This window comes from Falco naumanni, chromosome 4 (assembly GCF_017639655.2).
Source record: "Falco naumanni isolate bFalNau1 chromosome 4, bFalNau1.pat, whole genome shotgun sequence".
Taxonomy (NCBI): Eukaryota; Metazoa; Chordata; class Aves; order Falconiformes; family Falconidae; genus Falco; species Falco naumanni.
In genome coordinates, this window is record NC_054057.1 from 80,182,196 (window position 1) to 80,199,690 (window position 17,495).

Here is a 17,495-nt window from a genome sequence, read left to right on the forward strand (position 1 = left end):
CCAAAAGGTAGCTGTAACATTTTTATTGACTTTAGAATTCTGTCCAACTGTAGTACTTGAATACATCTCCAAAATGACTCACACCACTACAGCAGGCAGGAGGTGGAGTAAGGTTAAAATTACACCATTATGAAGAGTACAGGCTTACTTCAGTAGCTTCATAACAGAGCCAAAAGGTGCCAAGTTCTCACACGACTTCATCCATTTTTGCACATTGGCTGGGGCAGCATTTGCACTACCTGTCTGCTGAAGCGCACACCACGCAACAATGTCTGCTACGGTGAGTTCATTTCCCACCAGCCACGCTGTCTTGCCCAGAGCAGCATTCATAGAGCGCAAGACTGCTCCTTTTTCCTTACTGCTACCTTCTTTTAGCTGGAAGATGGCGGTATCGACCCAGCTGTCAATCAAAGTTGAAGTAACTGCGTTGTACTTCTGGCCAAACAGGGAAAAGAGAAATCTAGCGATGTTCCCTTCTCCTTCAATAGGGCACATTGTTTGAACGCTAAACTTCATCTGGGGTTTTGGAACTGAAATTAAGAAAAGAAAAAACTGAATACCACATGGTAGAGAAGTTAAGTCTAATGGTAATTCTGTGATATATTTTATTTGTGATGCCAGCAACACTGTTAACATCATTAATCTGATAGACAATTTTCAGTTTTCTTAGTCTAATTACTTAGACTAAGGCAGGAACCTGGGATACTGGTTTTCATAAACTTCACTCAAATGTCCCACTTCTACCTAACTTATTTGTAGAAACTGAAAAACACTTCTATAAAAAAAATCCTGTGGGTACAACCAACTGTGTAAATGCCACATGTATTTTAATAGCAGGAACCACAAAAAAGAGTCTTCTTCATCCTCTCTCCCCATCATTGCTGACAGCTATAAAAAGAGAGCAGAAATGCTTTTTCTGCTGTATGTATCCCTTATGTGTCAGCACAAAGACAACAAAGCATCTGTTGTCAAGGTTTTATAGCCCAAGTTGCGTTTTTTTCACCTACTGTAAAATATTGGTCTACAAGTTAACTTCATTCTTACCATCCTTCCAAATAAGAGTAAAGCCCAACTGATACTCATGACGTGGCTGCTTCGTAGTCTGCTCTCCAAAGCATTTCATGAGGTTTTCTGGCACACTTTTCACAGATGAATGCGTGTGAACTGCTGATAGTATTTTAAAGCGTTCACACAGCAGACTGTGCAGTACTAGTAATGATAGTGGAGGTAGAGAAGGGTTGGCGTTGATTACAACATCTTTCAGGGCACCATAATCCTGAACAGAAAGGAAAACATTCAGCAGGTGAGACACGTTCCAGATCAGACTCTGAAATAGTGGTGGTTTCATTTGACACCAAAACGTACATACCCCTGCATGCGTAGGTGAAATTCTAATGATATTTACATAAATGAATTAAATCAAGGTTGGACGTTTAAAACTTGCTTAAACATTTAATCATCTTCCTCAACAAATAATTCAAGAACATGATTGAGGTAAAGACTAGTCCAATCTGAAGCCACAGTTAAAATTTCCAGTTTGTAACAAACAAGAGAAAAACTGTCATAATTTCAAAATTAACCGTTCTAGCTTGGAATTATATCCAAATAGGAATATGTAGGATTTAGTATTTAATCAATGTCTGGATCTATAATCTGGATGCCCACAATGAAATGATGGTTGTAGGTTATTTTACGGCTATAAGACTTGTATACTGAGTTCTGAGTATCCCAGGTTTTAATGCCACCCTTCCAATCCTGAAAATATGAGAGCAAAGAAAGTATCTCTCAGTGTGTATGTTCAACTAAACTTACCTTCCCAAGCATCAAATCTAAGTCTGCTCCATTTGCTGTCAAAGGGGAACCTTCATCGGTTTGAATGATATTAGTTACATCAAAATCAGCATCTGGGGTTTGGATCATCTTTGAGAGACCATCGACAGCACTCTTCAGTTCATACAAGCGTTTTAGAATCTCTTCCTGGCGGGATTCAAGTGCTTGAAGTGATGGGTCAACTTCTTCCTACAGGAGAGGAAAAACCAACGTCACATAAACATTTGCTCAGCTCAGTGTCAAAAAAGCCTATGGCTCACTTGACAGTAAGTTCTGAAAGACTTCAAACACTTTCAAATCATGAGAACACCGTGGAGTGTCATGGTCTTAATGTCTTACTAGTTCCCTCTCTTGTCTGTACAAATGTCGTGAGAAATGGGTTATCTAATCAAATCTCTGGAATCTTCCTGCTTAACATCTTTTTTGAACTACTAGCTACAGAAAACTCCGCAATGTAGTAAAAATCAGATCACAAACACAGAAACTTAAAAGTTGGCAGTGAAATGCTAAATTAAAACCTGAAAAAACAAAGTTAGCTTGTCACGATTCTCTTTGGCCCAGAAGAACAGACTGGTAGAAGTATATGTTGAGGCTGCTGAACAAGTAAACTTTTTGACAATTCAGGTAGTTAATAAAAGTAAAAAAACCCTGCAGGTTTAGATGGATGGTGTATCATATGAAATCATTCTTGGTAGTCATTCTTGTTTCAGAGAATATATAGAAAAAAGGACCATAGACTTTGCTACATGTTAATCCCAGCGCATGTTTCTGTTATTTCAGTTACCTTACGCTATCCCTTTTAAAAGAGGAAAATCCTGTGGGAGGTTTTAAGTCTACAAACATACAATAATGTTAAAGAAAAATCTTTACAGAGATAATCCATTTCTAAGCATCCTGAATAAGGATTAACAAAACCCAAGCTATCAACCAAGCTTCCTTCTTTCAGCCTAATGGCTAAAGAGATACGAGCAAGGTACCAAGTGAAATCTTGATACCCACTTACACAACCGTCGCAAAGACAAGACAAAAACACCTCTGAAGTGACCATTATTTGGCTAGTACACACCTCTGAAATAAAAACCACTCTCAGAGGACACCAGTACTTAATACTTTGCTGTTGCAATGGGAGGGCATCTCAGTAAGCATTCCTGTGAAGTCCTGCCCCAAGTCTGCTCCTACCCAGTGCCTCCCCCAGCAGCCTGGCACGGCAAGCACTCACAGGGAAGATAGGAGGCATCAAGCTAAAAATGGCCACGAGCACCCTGGAAGAATTCCACGCATTGCTGACACTGGAGAGAGGCTGGCGCCAACTCCATGTATGTAACGTAGTATTCTGAGTTTTTCTCTTATTGAAAACACGTGAGGGAGCCGAAAAGCAGCGGCTGTGTGGCTGGCTGGCTCCGTCCCAAGCGCCACAGGGCCGAGAGCCCGCAGCAGGCAGGGCCGAGGCCTTGCGAGCCCCGCACCGGCCCCGGGCTGGCTCGGCCCCGCTCAGCCCGCCGCGCCCAGGGCGGCAGAGCCCCTGACACCGCGCTGAGCATTACCGACGGCTTGAAATATATCCAGAGAAACTCCCGGCGCAGCTAAGCTCATTGAAGCGGGCGGCGCGCTGCGGCAGTGCCCAGGCTGGAAGTGCGGACCGCGGCCTGTACCGGCCTCCCCCCGCCCGGGCCCGGCCCTCCCGCCGCCCCACGGCTCCTACCTGCGGCGGCGGCGAGGCTGCGGGTGAGGGGCGGCGGTGCAGGCTGGGCAGGCGGTACATGCAGGTGGGCAGCTGCTCCGCCAGCACCTCCCCGCCCACCCTGTGGAAGGGCCTCAGCCGGTACATGGGCATGGCGCCTGTCGCACGCACCGCGCACCCGCGCCCGGCCCGCCGCCGGTCCCGCCCGCCCGCGGCGCCCATTGGGCCAAACGGGGAGCACTCGCCTTACTGACTCACCCGCGATCCAATGAGCGCTGGGGGATGCCGCACCGTCTCCTTGTCTTCTTGCTATTGGCCAGCGTGAGTCACGGATTCGTTAAGCGATAGGGCGAAAGGCGCAGCTGTCGGTGCTGACTAGGTAGCCTTACTGGCCAATTGATGTCAAGGGAGGTGCTAATTTGTTCAGGACTGGCGGGCTGTTTTTTCCAGCGGCCAATGAGCGCGCGGGGGCGGAGCCTGCGGGAAGGTGATGCTGAGGGGAGCGCGGCGCGGCCCGCTGGGTCCCGATGGATGCGGCTGCGCCCTGGTGAGCCCCGGCCCCTCTAGCGGCGGTGGGTGCGGGCTGCCCCTCGCCGCGCTCCCTCCCCTCCCCTCCCCTGCCCGGGCTGCCTCTCCCCACGGGAGGCTCGGGGCCCCGCTCCCCCGCGGTGGGCCGTGCCCTGGCCACCGGCGCCGCTGCGGCCTCCTGGGCCCGGCTGGCTTTTCGCTTCCCGCCCTGCCCCCCGACTTGCTCGGGGCAGCCCGTGGGCCTTCCCGGCAGTTCCGCACTGGATGCGGCCACCCGGGGTGGGGGTCGGTGTTGGAGCCCCGCCTCGCCCCTGGGTGCCGGGGCCAAGCGAGGGGTGGCTGGGCGAGGCCAGGCTCTGACACCCCGTCACGCTGCCGTGTCTCCCCCCGCCACTTCTCTCTTCCAAGCCTGCAGCCGGCCGGAGCCATCAAGCCCATCGACCGCAAGTCCGTCCATCGGATCTGTTCGGGGCAGGTGGTGCTGAGTCTCGGCACTGCCGTGAAAGAGCTAGTGGAAAACAGCCTGGATGCTGGAGCCACCAACATCGGTAACCTCATCTCATCGTAACTTCGTGAAGCTTCGTAGACTTCTGAAGTACTTGTTCTTCCTCTAAACAGAGCCCATAGTAACAAATCTGTGCAAATACCATCTGGGCCACGCATGTTTGTGGTGGTTCTACACTTCAGGCAGATAAAGCATTTTGAATCTCCAGCTGGGCACTTAGAAGCATATGATTTTGTCTTTGTTATTTTATTTGTAGCCAGTTTTGATGTTAAATAAGGTGTGTGGCCTGTACAGGAGTGGTGACTGGGCTTTACTAGCCGGTGGCCTCACGAAAGCAGTTAAGGCAGGGCTGCAGTTTCCAGAGGTTCCCAGAGGTGCCAGGGTGATAGCTGGCATAGGTGGGAAAACTGTTCAGACAGAAGTGCAATGAATCTGAGCTGTCTGCAAGCACAGGCTGGTTGCACTGGATTGTCCTGACTTGACAGCTACGGGGATTTTTTGCTGCTGTTGTTCAAATTTGACATGGAAAAACCATTATCTGTAAAGTTATTTCTAAGTACAGAGCTATTACTGAATACTGCATGTGAGCATACAGAATTAAAAGAATAAAGCATACAGAATAAAATATTTGTTACTTAATTTTGTAGATATAAAACTTAAAGATCATGGAGCAGAACTGATAGAGGTTTCAGATAATGGAGGTGGAGTGGAAGAGGAGAACTTTGAAGGCTTGAGTAAGTTGAACCTTTTTCATAATTTATCTTTGGACATTTTGAAAGAATATTTTCAGTGAGAAAGCTGCTTTTTTTTCTTAAACAAATGTCCTAAGTTTAATGGATACTCAGCTTTTACATAATGCACACATGACCTGCAAGACTTGGGCAAAACTAGACTGGACTTCTGTAATGCTATCATGGTTATAGTTCTTGTAGGTGAGAAGCAGACTTTGATTTGATTGCTTATTTAAGTGGAACAAATAATGCAAATAGAAGACAAAGTCCTATAAATGTTAATTTAGATTCATTCATGTTGAGCCATCAGTCATTACTGAGGGAGTAAAGCTTTGTGAAAGTGACTGCTTTTGAGAGGTGAATTTTAGCCTTGAATATTTGCTGAAAGTGAACTGCCTGGCTCTCAGATTTTCCAGTTGCTAGTTGCAAGTTGCACAAAATGGGAGCAGAAACAATACTATATGATAAATGTAACGAGCCATTGCAACAGAAAGCTTTTTCTTTTTTTCATATAATGACTAGGGATCACTTTCACTATAAGCTATTAGTGACTTTGTGCGTTCATGGTATGTATTTGGTACATCAGAAACACACTCCGCTACTGTTCCAGGACAGGGAAAGCTCAGGGGTGCTGCTGCTAACAGTTTGTTACCTGGTGACTAGGCTGCACTGATCATGTAGGTTGAGGCCTCGTCAGTGGTGGTTGTGGCGGAAAAGGGTTATGCGTCTCTGCTATGTGCTGTGCACAGCACTGCAGCTGCCTTCTTGCAGGGCAAAATCTGTGAAAGGTGTATCGGTAGCAGGGGCAGGTACTGTGTACTGCTCCGAGGCATCTCAGAATGTAAATACCCATTGTGCTGTATGAATTTTGGGTGTAAGTATGGAGTAACAGGTATATCTGAGGATTTTAAAGAGTTCTTGCTTATAGGAAAAGGGAACATTGAATTATTTATTTGGTCTCTAATAATTATGTAAAATGCAATGAACAATACAGAAGGTTTTTTTGCTTCTTGATATGTATGCAAAATCTTCTTGCATAGATCAGTGTCACTTTGAAGTGAAATATATATTCTAAATATCTTTTTCCAGCTCTGAAACATTATACATCAAAGATGCAAGATTTTTCCGATCTAATACATGTTGAAACATTTGGGTTTCGAGGTGAAGCGCTGAGTTCACTGTGTGCATTAAGGTATTAATATTAACCTTCTTATTAGTAGAAAGTTAGTATGCACAAAAATAACTGAAGTCAGCTTTTCGGTTTACCATTATTGATAAAATGAGGCTTTGGAAACTTCCAATTCCTTAATGTTCGGTTAGTTTTGAGTGGTAGATTGCAATACATCCTGAGCCCTTTCCAACCAATATTACTCTATGATTCTAAGCACCTGATTGGTCCTTTTATGTACAAAATTTAGTGTTGCTTAAGTATCCAAATCTTTACAGGATGGAACTGTATACTTGCTTTACATCTGAGGATCAGACACTTATGCACTGTAATTTCTAAGTGCTGTTTGCTAGGCTATAACTCATAAAAACTGTAATTAAATTTCTCCCAGACAAACTATACATTAGAAATAACACAGCTTTTATACTCAGCTCTGTGCATCAGGAATATCCTGCTGTTACGTGTTAGTATAAGGAACAGAGTGTCTAACAAAACCAGACTTTAACGTTGCATTTTATGGGAGAAGAATGGAAGGGGTATGAATTAAAAATGTTTGCGTCGTAGCTATGAAAATGTTACAGTACTCATCAGGTATGTTTTTAGTTGTTTGTGGTGAAGAATTAGTTGTAATTAAAGGAATAGTATTGGTGTAGTTTCTATGACTGATTAGGTCATGAGGAATGGATAAGAAAATACAGTGCTCAGTAAATAATTTTGTTGCTTCTTTCTTTCCATTAGTGATGTCACCATTTTTACCTGTCATAAGTCAGCAAAGGTTGGGACTCGTCTGGTATTTGATCACAATGGTAAAATTACTCAGAAAACTCCTTTTCCACGACAACAAGGAACAACAGTTAACATACAGCAGTTGTTTTATACTTTGCCAGTGCGGCATAAGGAATTTCAAAGAAACATTAAAAAGGTAGGTTAGATCAGAACTTATTAATTCAAATGAGTGTCATACCCTGGGATTTATTCACGGATGGATGATATATGGTTCTATGTAGAAGACATTAATTGTGTCAAACTATTCCATGCCTGTCATATATATTAATTAAATAAGAAAACAGTCTTCCTGTGTACTTTTCTCTTCTGTTTTGTAGTGATTGGTTTTAGAAGTACGTTCTCAAATTTTCAGACTTTTGAAAAGAATCGATATCATGATCACTTTTGTGTATTTTAAAACTAGGGACTGCTGTTTTATGGCTAAATATCGATGGCGTAAGCATGCTGTTTGTTTTTAAAGCACTATTTTTCATATGTGTGTACATATTTTATTGAGTTTATAAAGATTCTTAAAAATATTATTCACTCTCCAATCCACTTTTTGTGTTACCTGCAAATATTGTATATTTTGTTTATACATTTTTGTTTCAAAAAGAGACATTTCACATAAATGTGAACTTTCTTTTTTCTTTAATAGGAATATGCAAAAATGGTCCAGCTATTGCAGGCATACTGTATTGTTTCAAAAGGAGTGCGGATTAACTGCACTAATCAAGTTGGCCAAGGAAAAAAAAGCCCTGTGGTATCCACTGCTGGAAGTTCTAGTTTGAAGGAAAACATTGGAGCAGTATTTGGGCAAAAACAGGTATTACTTTTATTACTGAAAAGGGAGATAATAGAGCTTTATAGAGAGATTTTTAATACCTAGTAAATAGAGGGGCTGTAGAAAACCTTTAAACTGTAGGATGGAGCATGTGTTGACTTCTAGCACGCCCTACAGGTTGAAAAAGGAGGAACAGCGCAGCCTCCACAGATTTCCTTGATGTTTCTAAATCTGCTTAGAGATGTTTTGATGGAAGAGAAATTATTTAAGAAACAGGGTTATTGCGTAATATCATTTCGAAGCCAGTTTTATGAGCTGTTGTGCCAGCAAGCCTCTGAACGTTTGTGCTTTTGAAAAACAGTATGGGCACCAAGGTCTGTAAGTCACTAGAAGAAGCAATTTTAAAATACCCTAAAAATGGTGTGATACGAAAGTCTTAATTGGGAAACAGAAAACTGAGGTGTTTCTAGCTTTTGCGGCCTCTTCCTATGAAGCTTAAATTTCATTAGTGTTCTGGTTAACCTTTAAATGGGATTGCGTCAGCCCCTGTAGAGGTTATAGACTGTGACACTTTCTACGTAATAGTTATAAAAAATAATTGTTATCCTCTAGGAGGAAAGTAAAGATGAAAAAAAGCATGAAAACATCCTTCCTACAACTGTATTTTACAAAGAGTATTGAGTGGTTAGTAGTTGCTGGTTGTTGATAAGCACTTTCTCCCTTTGCAGTGGGAATGTAGAGATTTCAAAGCCCGTTCATGCTGTGGTTGAAAGAAGAGATGAAAGATGTAACTCTGTCTTGCCCCATAGCAACAAGCATAGCTGAAAATTCAGTGTTACCTGAATAGAATGTTTAGCTTATAGCCTGCTTAGATATTATCAAATACTTAAATGTAAAACCAGTACATAATGCTCTAATGACAGAAAAATAATAGTGGCGTGACTAGAAAAATATTTGTGGTAAACAGATCTGTACTTAGGCAGCTTGTGATTCAAATAATACATCTTTTCTAATAGTTTTGTTGCTCTTTCAAAAGAAATTTCAGTTACTCTTTTTGCCTTTTGTTTTTGCATAGAACTTGATTAGGTCAACGTATATAGCTGGAGAGTCCAAACTGTGTCAATCATGTTGTTGTTCTGTCTACATATATTTTAAATTAAGGGTCCGGAGTGATATCTGAGGATGAGCACAGCCATTCATTAAGGCGTTGTTTCTGTTTCTCAGTAAGCAGTGCTACTGTCTTCTAGTAGGTTTTGAGTATTTGCCTTTCAGCACACTTGAAAAAACCCACGATTTTCTCAAATACATTTTAAGGCTAATAAATAATAAAATAGAAGGAAAAAATCTATTAATTTTTAATGTTTCACTTCCTTTTTTTTTTAGTTGCAGAGCCTCATTCCTTTTGTTCAGCTACCTCCTAATGACGCTGTTTGTGAAGAATATGGACTCAACACCACTGACATGCCACAACATCTTTACAGGTAATCAGAAAAGTACAAACCTCTGTTGGCAGCGCAATCTTACCATAACCCAAAATGAAAAAGAAAAAAAAATGGTCTGGTGGTTAACCGTATTAAAAATAACTAAGAATAGCATAGTAGATATTAGTGTACAGTTTGGGAAAGAGCAGGACTTGATTCATAAAGTTAATTCAGGACTAAGATTTTGCTAGTCAGATGAGTGGGAAGATCAAAATGACTACTCCTTGTGTCCTAGTTAGTTACATATCACCGTAGTCTTCTGCTGAATGTCACTTTTGTCAGTTTCTTGAGTAACTGGATGGATAAATTGTATCAGTTGTTTTTATATGTACATACTGTATTTCTTCATTAGTGTTACTGTGAAATGGTGCAAGATGAATGTAAATCAGTTTGTGTAAGTAAATTACCCTTTACTTAGCGTGTACTTTTTGTTCTCACTGTACATGAGATGAGCAAATGGATGTATCAATATCTGCCCAATGACAGTTCACAACTCACCTCTCCTGCTTTCAGAGCAGGAGAATTACAAATGCCATTTCTTTTGAAATCAGAGTGAGCAACTTTCTCAGTTGTCTGATGCCTTTTAGGAGCTGAATGTCTAGCCTTTGTCGAATAAGGAATTGGGAGAGGAAATATGTATACATATTTACTGAAACTAATAGTGTTCTAGCCCCTTATAAAATACTCTTCCATTGAATATGCTCAGAGTCAGAAACATTTATTTTGCTTTGCTCCTCCATTTTACCTTACTGTTATTATTATTCAACAGTATTACAGGCTTCATTTCTCGCTGTGATCATGGTGTTGGAAGGAGTGCAACAGACAGACAGTTTTTCTTTATCAACCAACGTCCATGTGATCCAGCAAGGGTGAGGTTTTTGCTTTTCTAACATCACCAGCACTGACTTGTTTGATGTTCTCTGAAAACCTCTGGATTAGTAGCAGATATGTGTATTTTTGGCTTGATCCTGCAAGTTCCTGTGTCTCAGGTTTTTGTCTTCATTGTGTCTATTTGTGTGAACAAAAGCTGGATCATACAAGGTATGATTTAATTCATTAATTGTTTTGGAGAGGGTTAAATAACACGCTCTGGTGGGAAATAGAAGATAATAGTATAGATATCTATTGTTTTTTCACCATCTCTGCAGGTTGTCAAGCTTGTGAATGAAGTTTATCACTTATACAATAAACACCAGTATCCATTTGTTGTCCTTAATATTTGTGTAGATTCTGGTAAGTTATGAACAATTTTCAGTAACTTCAGTAAAGGCCATAACTTTATTGAAGAATAAATTATATTTATTTAGAGAATATTGTAACTTTTATCTGTATGGCTTCCTGTACTGTGACAATTTTTTGACCTACAGTTGGTGAGGAAGAGAGATGGTATAGCTGTGGTTCCACCTTTTTTCCCCCTCCACTTTTTGTATACTCAGAAGTAATTTCTTATCTCGGGTAATGAGAAAAAGGCAGTCTTGTGGTTAGCTTAAATACAGGAAAACTTGTATCATGTTATTGTACAGAACTGGCTTCTGTTTTGTTTGCTGGAATGCTGAGAAAGTTCAAAATTTCCTTTGGGTACATACTGTGAATGTTAACTGTGGCTTTGGTTTTAATCCTGTGAAGTAAAAATGGAGGGTAAAAGGGCAGACAACTGATCTAAGAGAGGAAATTTTTTTTTTTCATTTATAATGTGATTGTTTTTCTTTCTGTTTTTTTAGAGTGTGTTGACATCAATGTAACTCCAGACAAAAGACAAATTTTACTTCAGGAGGAAAAGCTTTTATTAGCAATTTTAAAAACGTCTCTGATGGAGATGTTTGGTAGTGATATTAACAAACTGAATGTCAATCAGACACTTCTTGACGTTGCAGGTAGGACGCAAAATGTGAAAGTTTTGTGTATGACATATGGTAGAGAACTGAAAATGGAAAAATGTGTTTGCAAAAATCTAAAGAAGAAATGAAAAATATGTCTGGCTGTTAATTGATAGACCTTTCAGGGCAGATTTTTTCATGTAGTAGCTTAAATTGAAAGATTGTTGTTGACATCAAATAATAAAGAAGGACCCTAAGCTGTTAAGTGATCGTTATGGGAATTATGCATGCCAGCACATGATTTACAGTCAACTTTATGGGGAAAACATTAATAATTAATTGATAATGCTTGAAAAAGATTTCTCCCAAGATATTGGAAGAAATCTGTGTTTCCTTTATTTAAATGTCCTTGAGAAAGAATGGTTAAGGTCTCATAAATAAAATCTAAGATTTGAATATGAGTTTATTGGATTTTGAAATTTGATTCTTTATGATAACTACAGAAATTGCTGCTAACTCTTGTGACTATATAATGTTTCAAAATTTGTTTTCACTGTTAACACCACCACATCTTCCTCACTTCTTTCAACAGGACCCCTTCTAATTTTCTTTTTTACTGATGTATAGAATCAGTTGAAGCCTGATTCTTACTGTTATTTTAAATTAATCTTTAGTAAAATACATGTCAGCCTGACATTTGTGAGGGTGAAGTCCTCTCATTCAAGTCCTCTACAAGTCACATATAGAACAAATGTCTATTATGCCAGCTCCTTAAGCAATGGATTTTTGTAGCGACCATTAAAGTGTAAGAGCTGTTGACTCTTCATTGTCATTCGGTTGTTAAACTCCTGATAATATAAATAAGTATGCTGATTGGCCTTATTGCAGTTCCAGTTTAAAAAGATTACAAATTCATTCATAGAAGTACTATTAAGTTCATTAAAGATGTAACTGCCTGTCTGTTGGATACTAATGCATTTCAGCCCCATACTCAGTTATTGTCTTTAAGGGCTCCATTGAGGAGTTTACTATTTTTATACCTCTTTTGCATTCCCTCTACTAAAGCACATAACTTAATTCATGTTTCCAGCTAACTTAGAATCTTGAAATATTCTTTATTCTGGCTTTATTAGGCAACCTGACGAAGACACTTCCTGAAGAGAGAGAAAAGCCTCAGGCAGAAATGCTGCCTGACTCTGAGACTGAAAATCCAAGTGGTGAAGGAAAAAGAATAATGAGTCTTGCCAGATTAAGGGAGTCATTCTCTCTCCATCAAATGACAGAGGGTAATTTTCGGAGCCCTAAAAAGGTAAAACAGCAGCAGAGCTCCCGTAGACAAATGTCACTTGATACCACTTTGAGTACTGTAAAGACTCAAAAGTCTGCCTTGACTAAGGAGCCTGAGAGTTGTCATGAGATGAACTCAAAGATGTCAATTCCCAGCAGATACTTGAGAAAATCAGAAGATAATGCAGATTCTGGATTCTGTAGCATTTCTGAGTCAGATGCCAGATGTAGTACACCAGAAGCTGGGAGTTGCACCAATATTGAAAGTGTAATTAATTCTTCTGAAGAAGAATTCTGTAGCTCGGAAGAACAACTTCAAAATGAATGTCTTAAAACTGTTGGATGTAGTGAGCAGTTATTGGAATGTGATGTTCAGGTCTTGGGTGCTGAACATAAGTTAAATCAAGTGAATGACTGGACTAATCAAAATCAGTTATCTCAAGAAGCCAGTAGCTCTTTCCCAAGAGTAAGATGTTTGAAAAGCAGAAGCTTTAAAAGTGAAGCATGTGACTTCAAGGCAGGTAAATGTCCTGAAGCGAAGAATACCATGAACGATATGCCAACTGTTGATGTACTGGTAGAAGTTAAAAAGAAAACTGTTCCACTTGAATTCTCTATGAAGGTTTTAACAGAAAAGGTAAAAAAGGTAATAAGGCAAAAACAGAAAAGTACAGAAACACAAAATTACAGAAGATTTAAAGCAAAAATTAGTCCTGGAGAAAATAAAGTAGCAGAAGATGAATTGAGAAAAGAGATCAGGTATTTTCACCTTCTTAACATATTCTGTTCATCAATTAATAAAAGTACTTAAGGAAAAGTGTAAGACCTGTCTTGGGGGTGGGCAGAGGCTTACATCCACCTGTTAGTTTTGAACATATCTTTTATTTAACATACGCCATTATAATGTCCATTTAACAAGTTACTTTACCTGACGGACTAGCTGTTTGAACTAAGTACAAACAGAATGTGGAAAAAGACACCAAAAAGGCCACAGGCACCATAATTTGGCTTAGTTCAGACTTGTAATTTGCAGTGCGGTCAGAGAAACACCAAATGTCATGATGTATGAAAACACTCCGAAAAGGCTGCATAAATTATATTTCTCTCTAGTGCAAATTTGAAATTTGGTGAGACATGGCTGTGAAAATAAGTTACATTCAGGTGGTCACTGGACAGTAAAAGTCTATGATTTTGGATTTAAAAAAAAGTGTTACAAAAGCCTTCTAATTGCAAAAAGAAGGCAAATACATCAGCTGCCTTAATTCAAAACCATAATGCTGCCTCCAGTGTTACTCACTTGGACTATCATCATACTGCCCGTTTCTAATTTTATTATGACTAGTGGCTGTATTTAAAATGGAGAATCCTAAATGAATCCTGTCTTAGTGATGGATTGTGTTCTGCCAGAAATGGCTTCATTAGTCAATGGTAGATTTCAGATAACTGTACTTCACATTCATATTCTGCTTAAATGAGATTATTTTTTCTTTTTTCTTTAAAGTGTGTTCTGCAGGGGAGAAAAAGATCTTTTCGAGTTTTACAGTCTAACATGGTAACTGATGAGGTGTAACTCATAATCTGTTTATATTTTCTATATGCAGTAAAGAAATGTTTGCAAAAATGGAAATCATTGGCCAGTTCAATTTAGGGTTTATAATAGCAAAGTTGAATTCTGATCTTTTCATAATTGACCAGCATGCTACTGATGAGAAATACAACTTTGAGATGTTACAGCAACACACTGTTCTTCAAGGTCAGAAGCTGATAGTGTAAGTATTTTCAGTGTTTTAACAATAATTAAGTTTAATTCAGTGTTTCAGAGGGATATCTATATGTAGTATTTCACACATTCAAAATATTTAAGACAAAAGTTGTTTTTATGCTCTGTGTTTCAAAGAGTCAATCTTTGTGTGAAAAATAAATTCCAGATAGTCTTGTAGGTATGCAGCAAGTCAGTGGTCACACAGATCTCACAGTGGGCTTATATGGCAGCCCACAGTTTGGTAAGCGTGGTCATATAGTGAGGATGCAGGACACTGTGATTGCAACAAGGAGTGCTGCCCAACCAAGTTCATTCTGCTGAGTAACACTTGGAAGTGATCTGCTCAGGAGTGAGATTTTTAACAAAGCTAAGTGAGATGTTTTAAGCGGGTTCAGAAGCAATCTAGAGATACTAATATAAAGCTCTCTATCTTAAGTAGTTTGTACTATGTATCTATGCAATACTGTATTTTCCTCTTTCAGGCCTCAAAATCTCAATTTAACAGCTGTAAATGAAACTGTATTGATTGAAAACCTGGAAATATTCAGAAAAAATGGGTTTGATTTTGTCATAAATGAAAATGGTGAGTTTCGGCCAGAATTGCTGCGATTAGTTCAACTGTTTCATATCATCTATTATGCCAAAATCCCTGTTGATAGTTACTAGAAACTTGGAAATAATATGCATTGTAGTATATGGTTGGTTTGGTTTTTAAGACTTGGGAGTTTGTGGTCTCTGCGCTATTTAACAGAACATTGTAGAGTATTTATTTCACCAGCTTTTTACAGAAGTTTCTGAATACTCTTTGGACTCACTATTTGATTATATAACTGGATGTGTATTTTCAGGATGTGTTACATCCTTTTGGTTTTTTATTAGTACAGTTGCTGGTCCCAGCAGGGTTACATGCAGGCAAATGATAAATCTAGTAATTTTAAATTAATAGATACATTGGTAAAGTATGTTCTTTGGTTGTCTTTGCGGTTATGCAGTTTGCTCAGAAGTACAAGCTCCTTATTCTTTTCCTTACACAGCAAGAATAATGCAAGTGCCATGTATTAACCATTTTGGTGTTTGGGAAGTCACTACAGGTTTTTTCCACATCCTTCCTTCCAGAATCTCCTTTTTTTTTGTCTAAAATGTTATTAATAATCAATCTCTTACCAACAAAAAATCCTTAATTATTTTGTAGTCACATAACCTCAAAATAGCTTCATTAAACCATTTGTCTTTGAAATTGAAGGGTTTGTCAGAAATTGGATCCATCTGCTTTTTAAGTTTGCAATCAAATTTTTTTTGTTAATGTTAAAAGGGCATTTGTCATAGTTACCACTCTGGTTAGTAACATCCATTAAAAGACTAAATTTAAACCTTAGCATATATGCAGATCACATCATATTAATGTATCAAAGTAGTTTCTCAATTTTCCTCTCAAGAAGTAATTTCCTGTAGTGTTCTGTTTATTAATTATTGCAAATCTTTCAGCTCCTGTAACACAAAGAATTAAATTAATATCATTGCCAACAAGCAAAAACTGGACTTTTGGTCCACAAGACATAGATGAGCTGATCTTCATGTTGAGTGACTGCCCTGGAGTCATGTGTAGGCCCTCCAGGGTCAGACAGATGTTTGCTTCTCGAGCTTGCAGGAAGTCTGTAAGTACTGCACTTGATGTTTGTTTTCAAATAAATACCGGATTTTCTGTTGTATTTTAGGTGGCTGTATTTCTATATATGTTGCAGGGAAAGTTCATTTACTGTTGAGTGTCAACAGCTAATATCCTTGCTTTTGTTCCTTGTGTTTTTGTGTAGTGTAACTTGGGAAAATTTTCTGGTAGTTTTATATTTTGTTTCAAAGTAGTACACTTACGAACATACTTAGCTGTATTTTGTCTTCTGATCATCTTGTAGGTCTTTCTGCTTTTAATGCCTTGCACAGTATTTATATGCTTTAGTAGCTGAAGTACTGTTCTTATCTGTGTCAGTTGTCAATATGCAGAAAGAAAACAATTGGGTTTTTTGCTTTGACTTGCAGGTGATGATTGGAACTGCATTGAATGTGCAGGAAATGAGAAAACTGATCAACCATATGGGTGAGATTGAGCATCCCTGGAACTGCCCCCATGGAAGGCCTACTATGAGACACATAGTCAGTTTAGACTTGATTTCACCAGAATAAGTCAGTTTGTTTATTATCATTTTCTATTTTAATTCTTGGCAGTATTTTGAGCTTTTATCCTGACTCTTTTGAGTAAAGAAAATTTTAGCCAGTGTTCAAGAAGACAGTAACACTTCAAGGTGTTCAGCAGGGTTTCATCATTACTCCTATCAAGTCAACAGTATCAACGTGCTGGATTGAATTTGTATGTAAATAACGTTTCTTTTATTGCAATTTACTGTGTGTATTACTTATTTTTGCAATCAAGTCTTTTAAAAAATAAATACAAAATGTTTATATATAAAGAGTAGATGAATGTCACTTACAGCAAATACACTGATTCTTAAAAATAAGTGGAATGTGAATTTGTCTCTAGCGACGCCATAAAACAGACATTACCTTTCTGGTTTTATACATCCTGTATATGAAAATTTTGAAGAAAACATAAATGATGCACAAGTGAAAATACTTCTTTCTTTTACCACATATATATTTTATACTAAAGCTGGGGTTTATTATCTAATCACTTCAACTGTTAATATGGCATTGAATAGTTAATTTACTGGTATCGGTTTAAGGCTTGAATAATTTATCTGGTGTATTTACTTTTGATTAGCATTGTTCCCATCTGTATTCCAAACAATTTTTGTTTTTCAAGGACAGGGATTCCTTTTCTAAGAATGAATGGGGAAAAAAGGTGTGTCATGAGGCACTGCCCACAGGTCAGTCCAAATTCTATCTTGGAATCAAAATAATTAGAAAACTGTCTTTTTGAATCAGGAATCTATTGCACTCTTCCACTTCTGTAGGACCAAGATTTGATGTAAGAAATCTTTTTACTGATGCCATTTCCTTGGCACCTCCATGTGCTGCTGCCAGAGCGGGCGGGGGCAGAGGCTGGATGCGCTTCATCTGTAACTCGCACCAAGGAGCACAAGTGGGCCAAGCGCCATGGATAAACGGTGCTGTGTGGAACCTGCGTCGCAGCTGCTGCGCCCT

The 17,495-nt window shown here is 39.2% G+C and overlaps 2 protein-coding genes across 4 annotated transcripts; one reads left to right on the top strand and one right to left on the bottom strand.

Moving 5' to 3' along the window:
* Nucleotides 1-8: 8 nt before the first annotated feature.
* Nucleotides 9-3,712, bottom strand: AIMP2 (aminoacyl tRNA synthetase complex interacting multifunctional protein 2). Its single transcript, XM_040593543.1, has 4 exons — nucleotides 3,533-3,712; nucleotides 1,813-2,019; nucleotides 1,045-1,276; nucleotides 9-530 (listed from the first exon to the last, which is right to left on the bottom strand). Exons 1-4 carry the CDS (start codon nucleotides 3,662-3,664, stop codon nucleotides 145-147), a joined length of 957 nt encoding a protein of 318 aa, XP_040449477.1. The 5' UTR covers nucleotides 3,665-3,712; the 3' UTR covers nucleotides 9-144.
* Nucleotides 3,713-3,970: 258 nt separating this feature from the next.
* PMS2 (PMS1 homolog 2, mismatch repair system component) lies at nucleotides 3,971-16,795 on the top strand. 3 transcript variants are annotated; one of them, XM_040593537.1, is made up of 15 exons: nucleotides 3,971-4,058; nucleotides 4,448-4,587; nucleotides 5,192-5,278; nucleotides 6,365-6,467; nucleotides 7,182-7,365; nucleotides 7,867-8,034; nucleotides 9,376-9,473; nucleotides 10,243-10,342; nucleotides 10,622-10,706; nucleotides 11,195-11,347; nucleotides 12,424-13,336; nucleotides 14,179-14,346; nucleotides 14,822-14,922; nucleotides 15,825-15,994; nucleotides 16,374-16,795. In XM_040593537.1, the coding sequence occupies exons 1-15, from the start codon at nucleotides 4,039-4,041 to the stop codon at nucleotides 16,515-16,517; spliced, it is 2,634 nt and encodes an 877-aa protein (XP_040449471.1). In that variant the 5' UTR covers nucleotides 3,971-4,038; the 3' UTR covers nucleotides 16,518-16,795. The 3 variants fall into 3 exon arrangements, with proteins under 3 accessions (XP_040449471.1, XP_040449473.1, XP_040449472.1); XM_040593539.1 differs by having other exon boundaries at nucleotides 4,024-4,058; nucleotides 12,424-12,599; nucleotides 14,273-14,346; XM_040593538.1 differs by lacking the exons at nucleotides 15,825-15,994; nucleotides 16,374-16,795 and having other exon boundaries at nucleotides 4,024-4,058; nucleotides 14,273-14,346.
* Nucleotides 16,796-17,495: the final 700 nt, after the last annotated feature.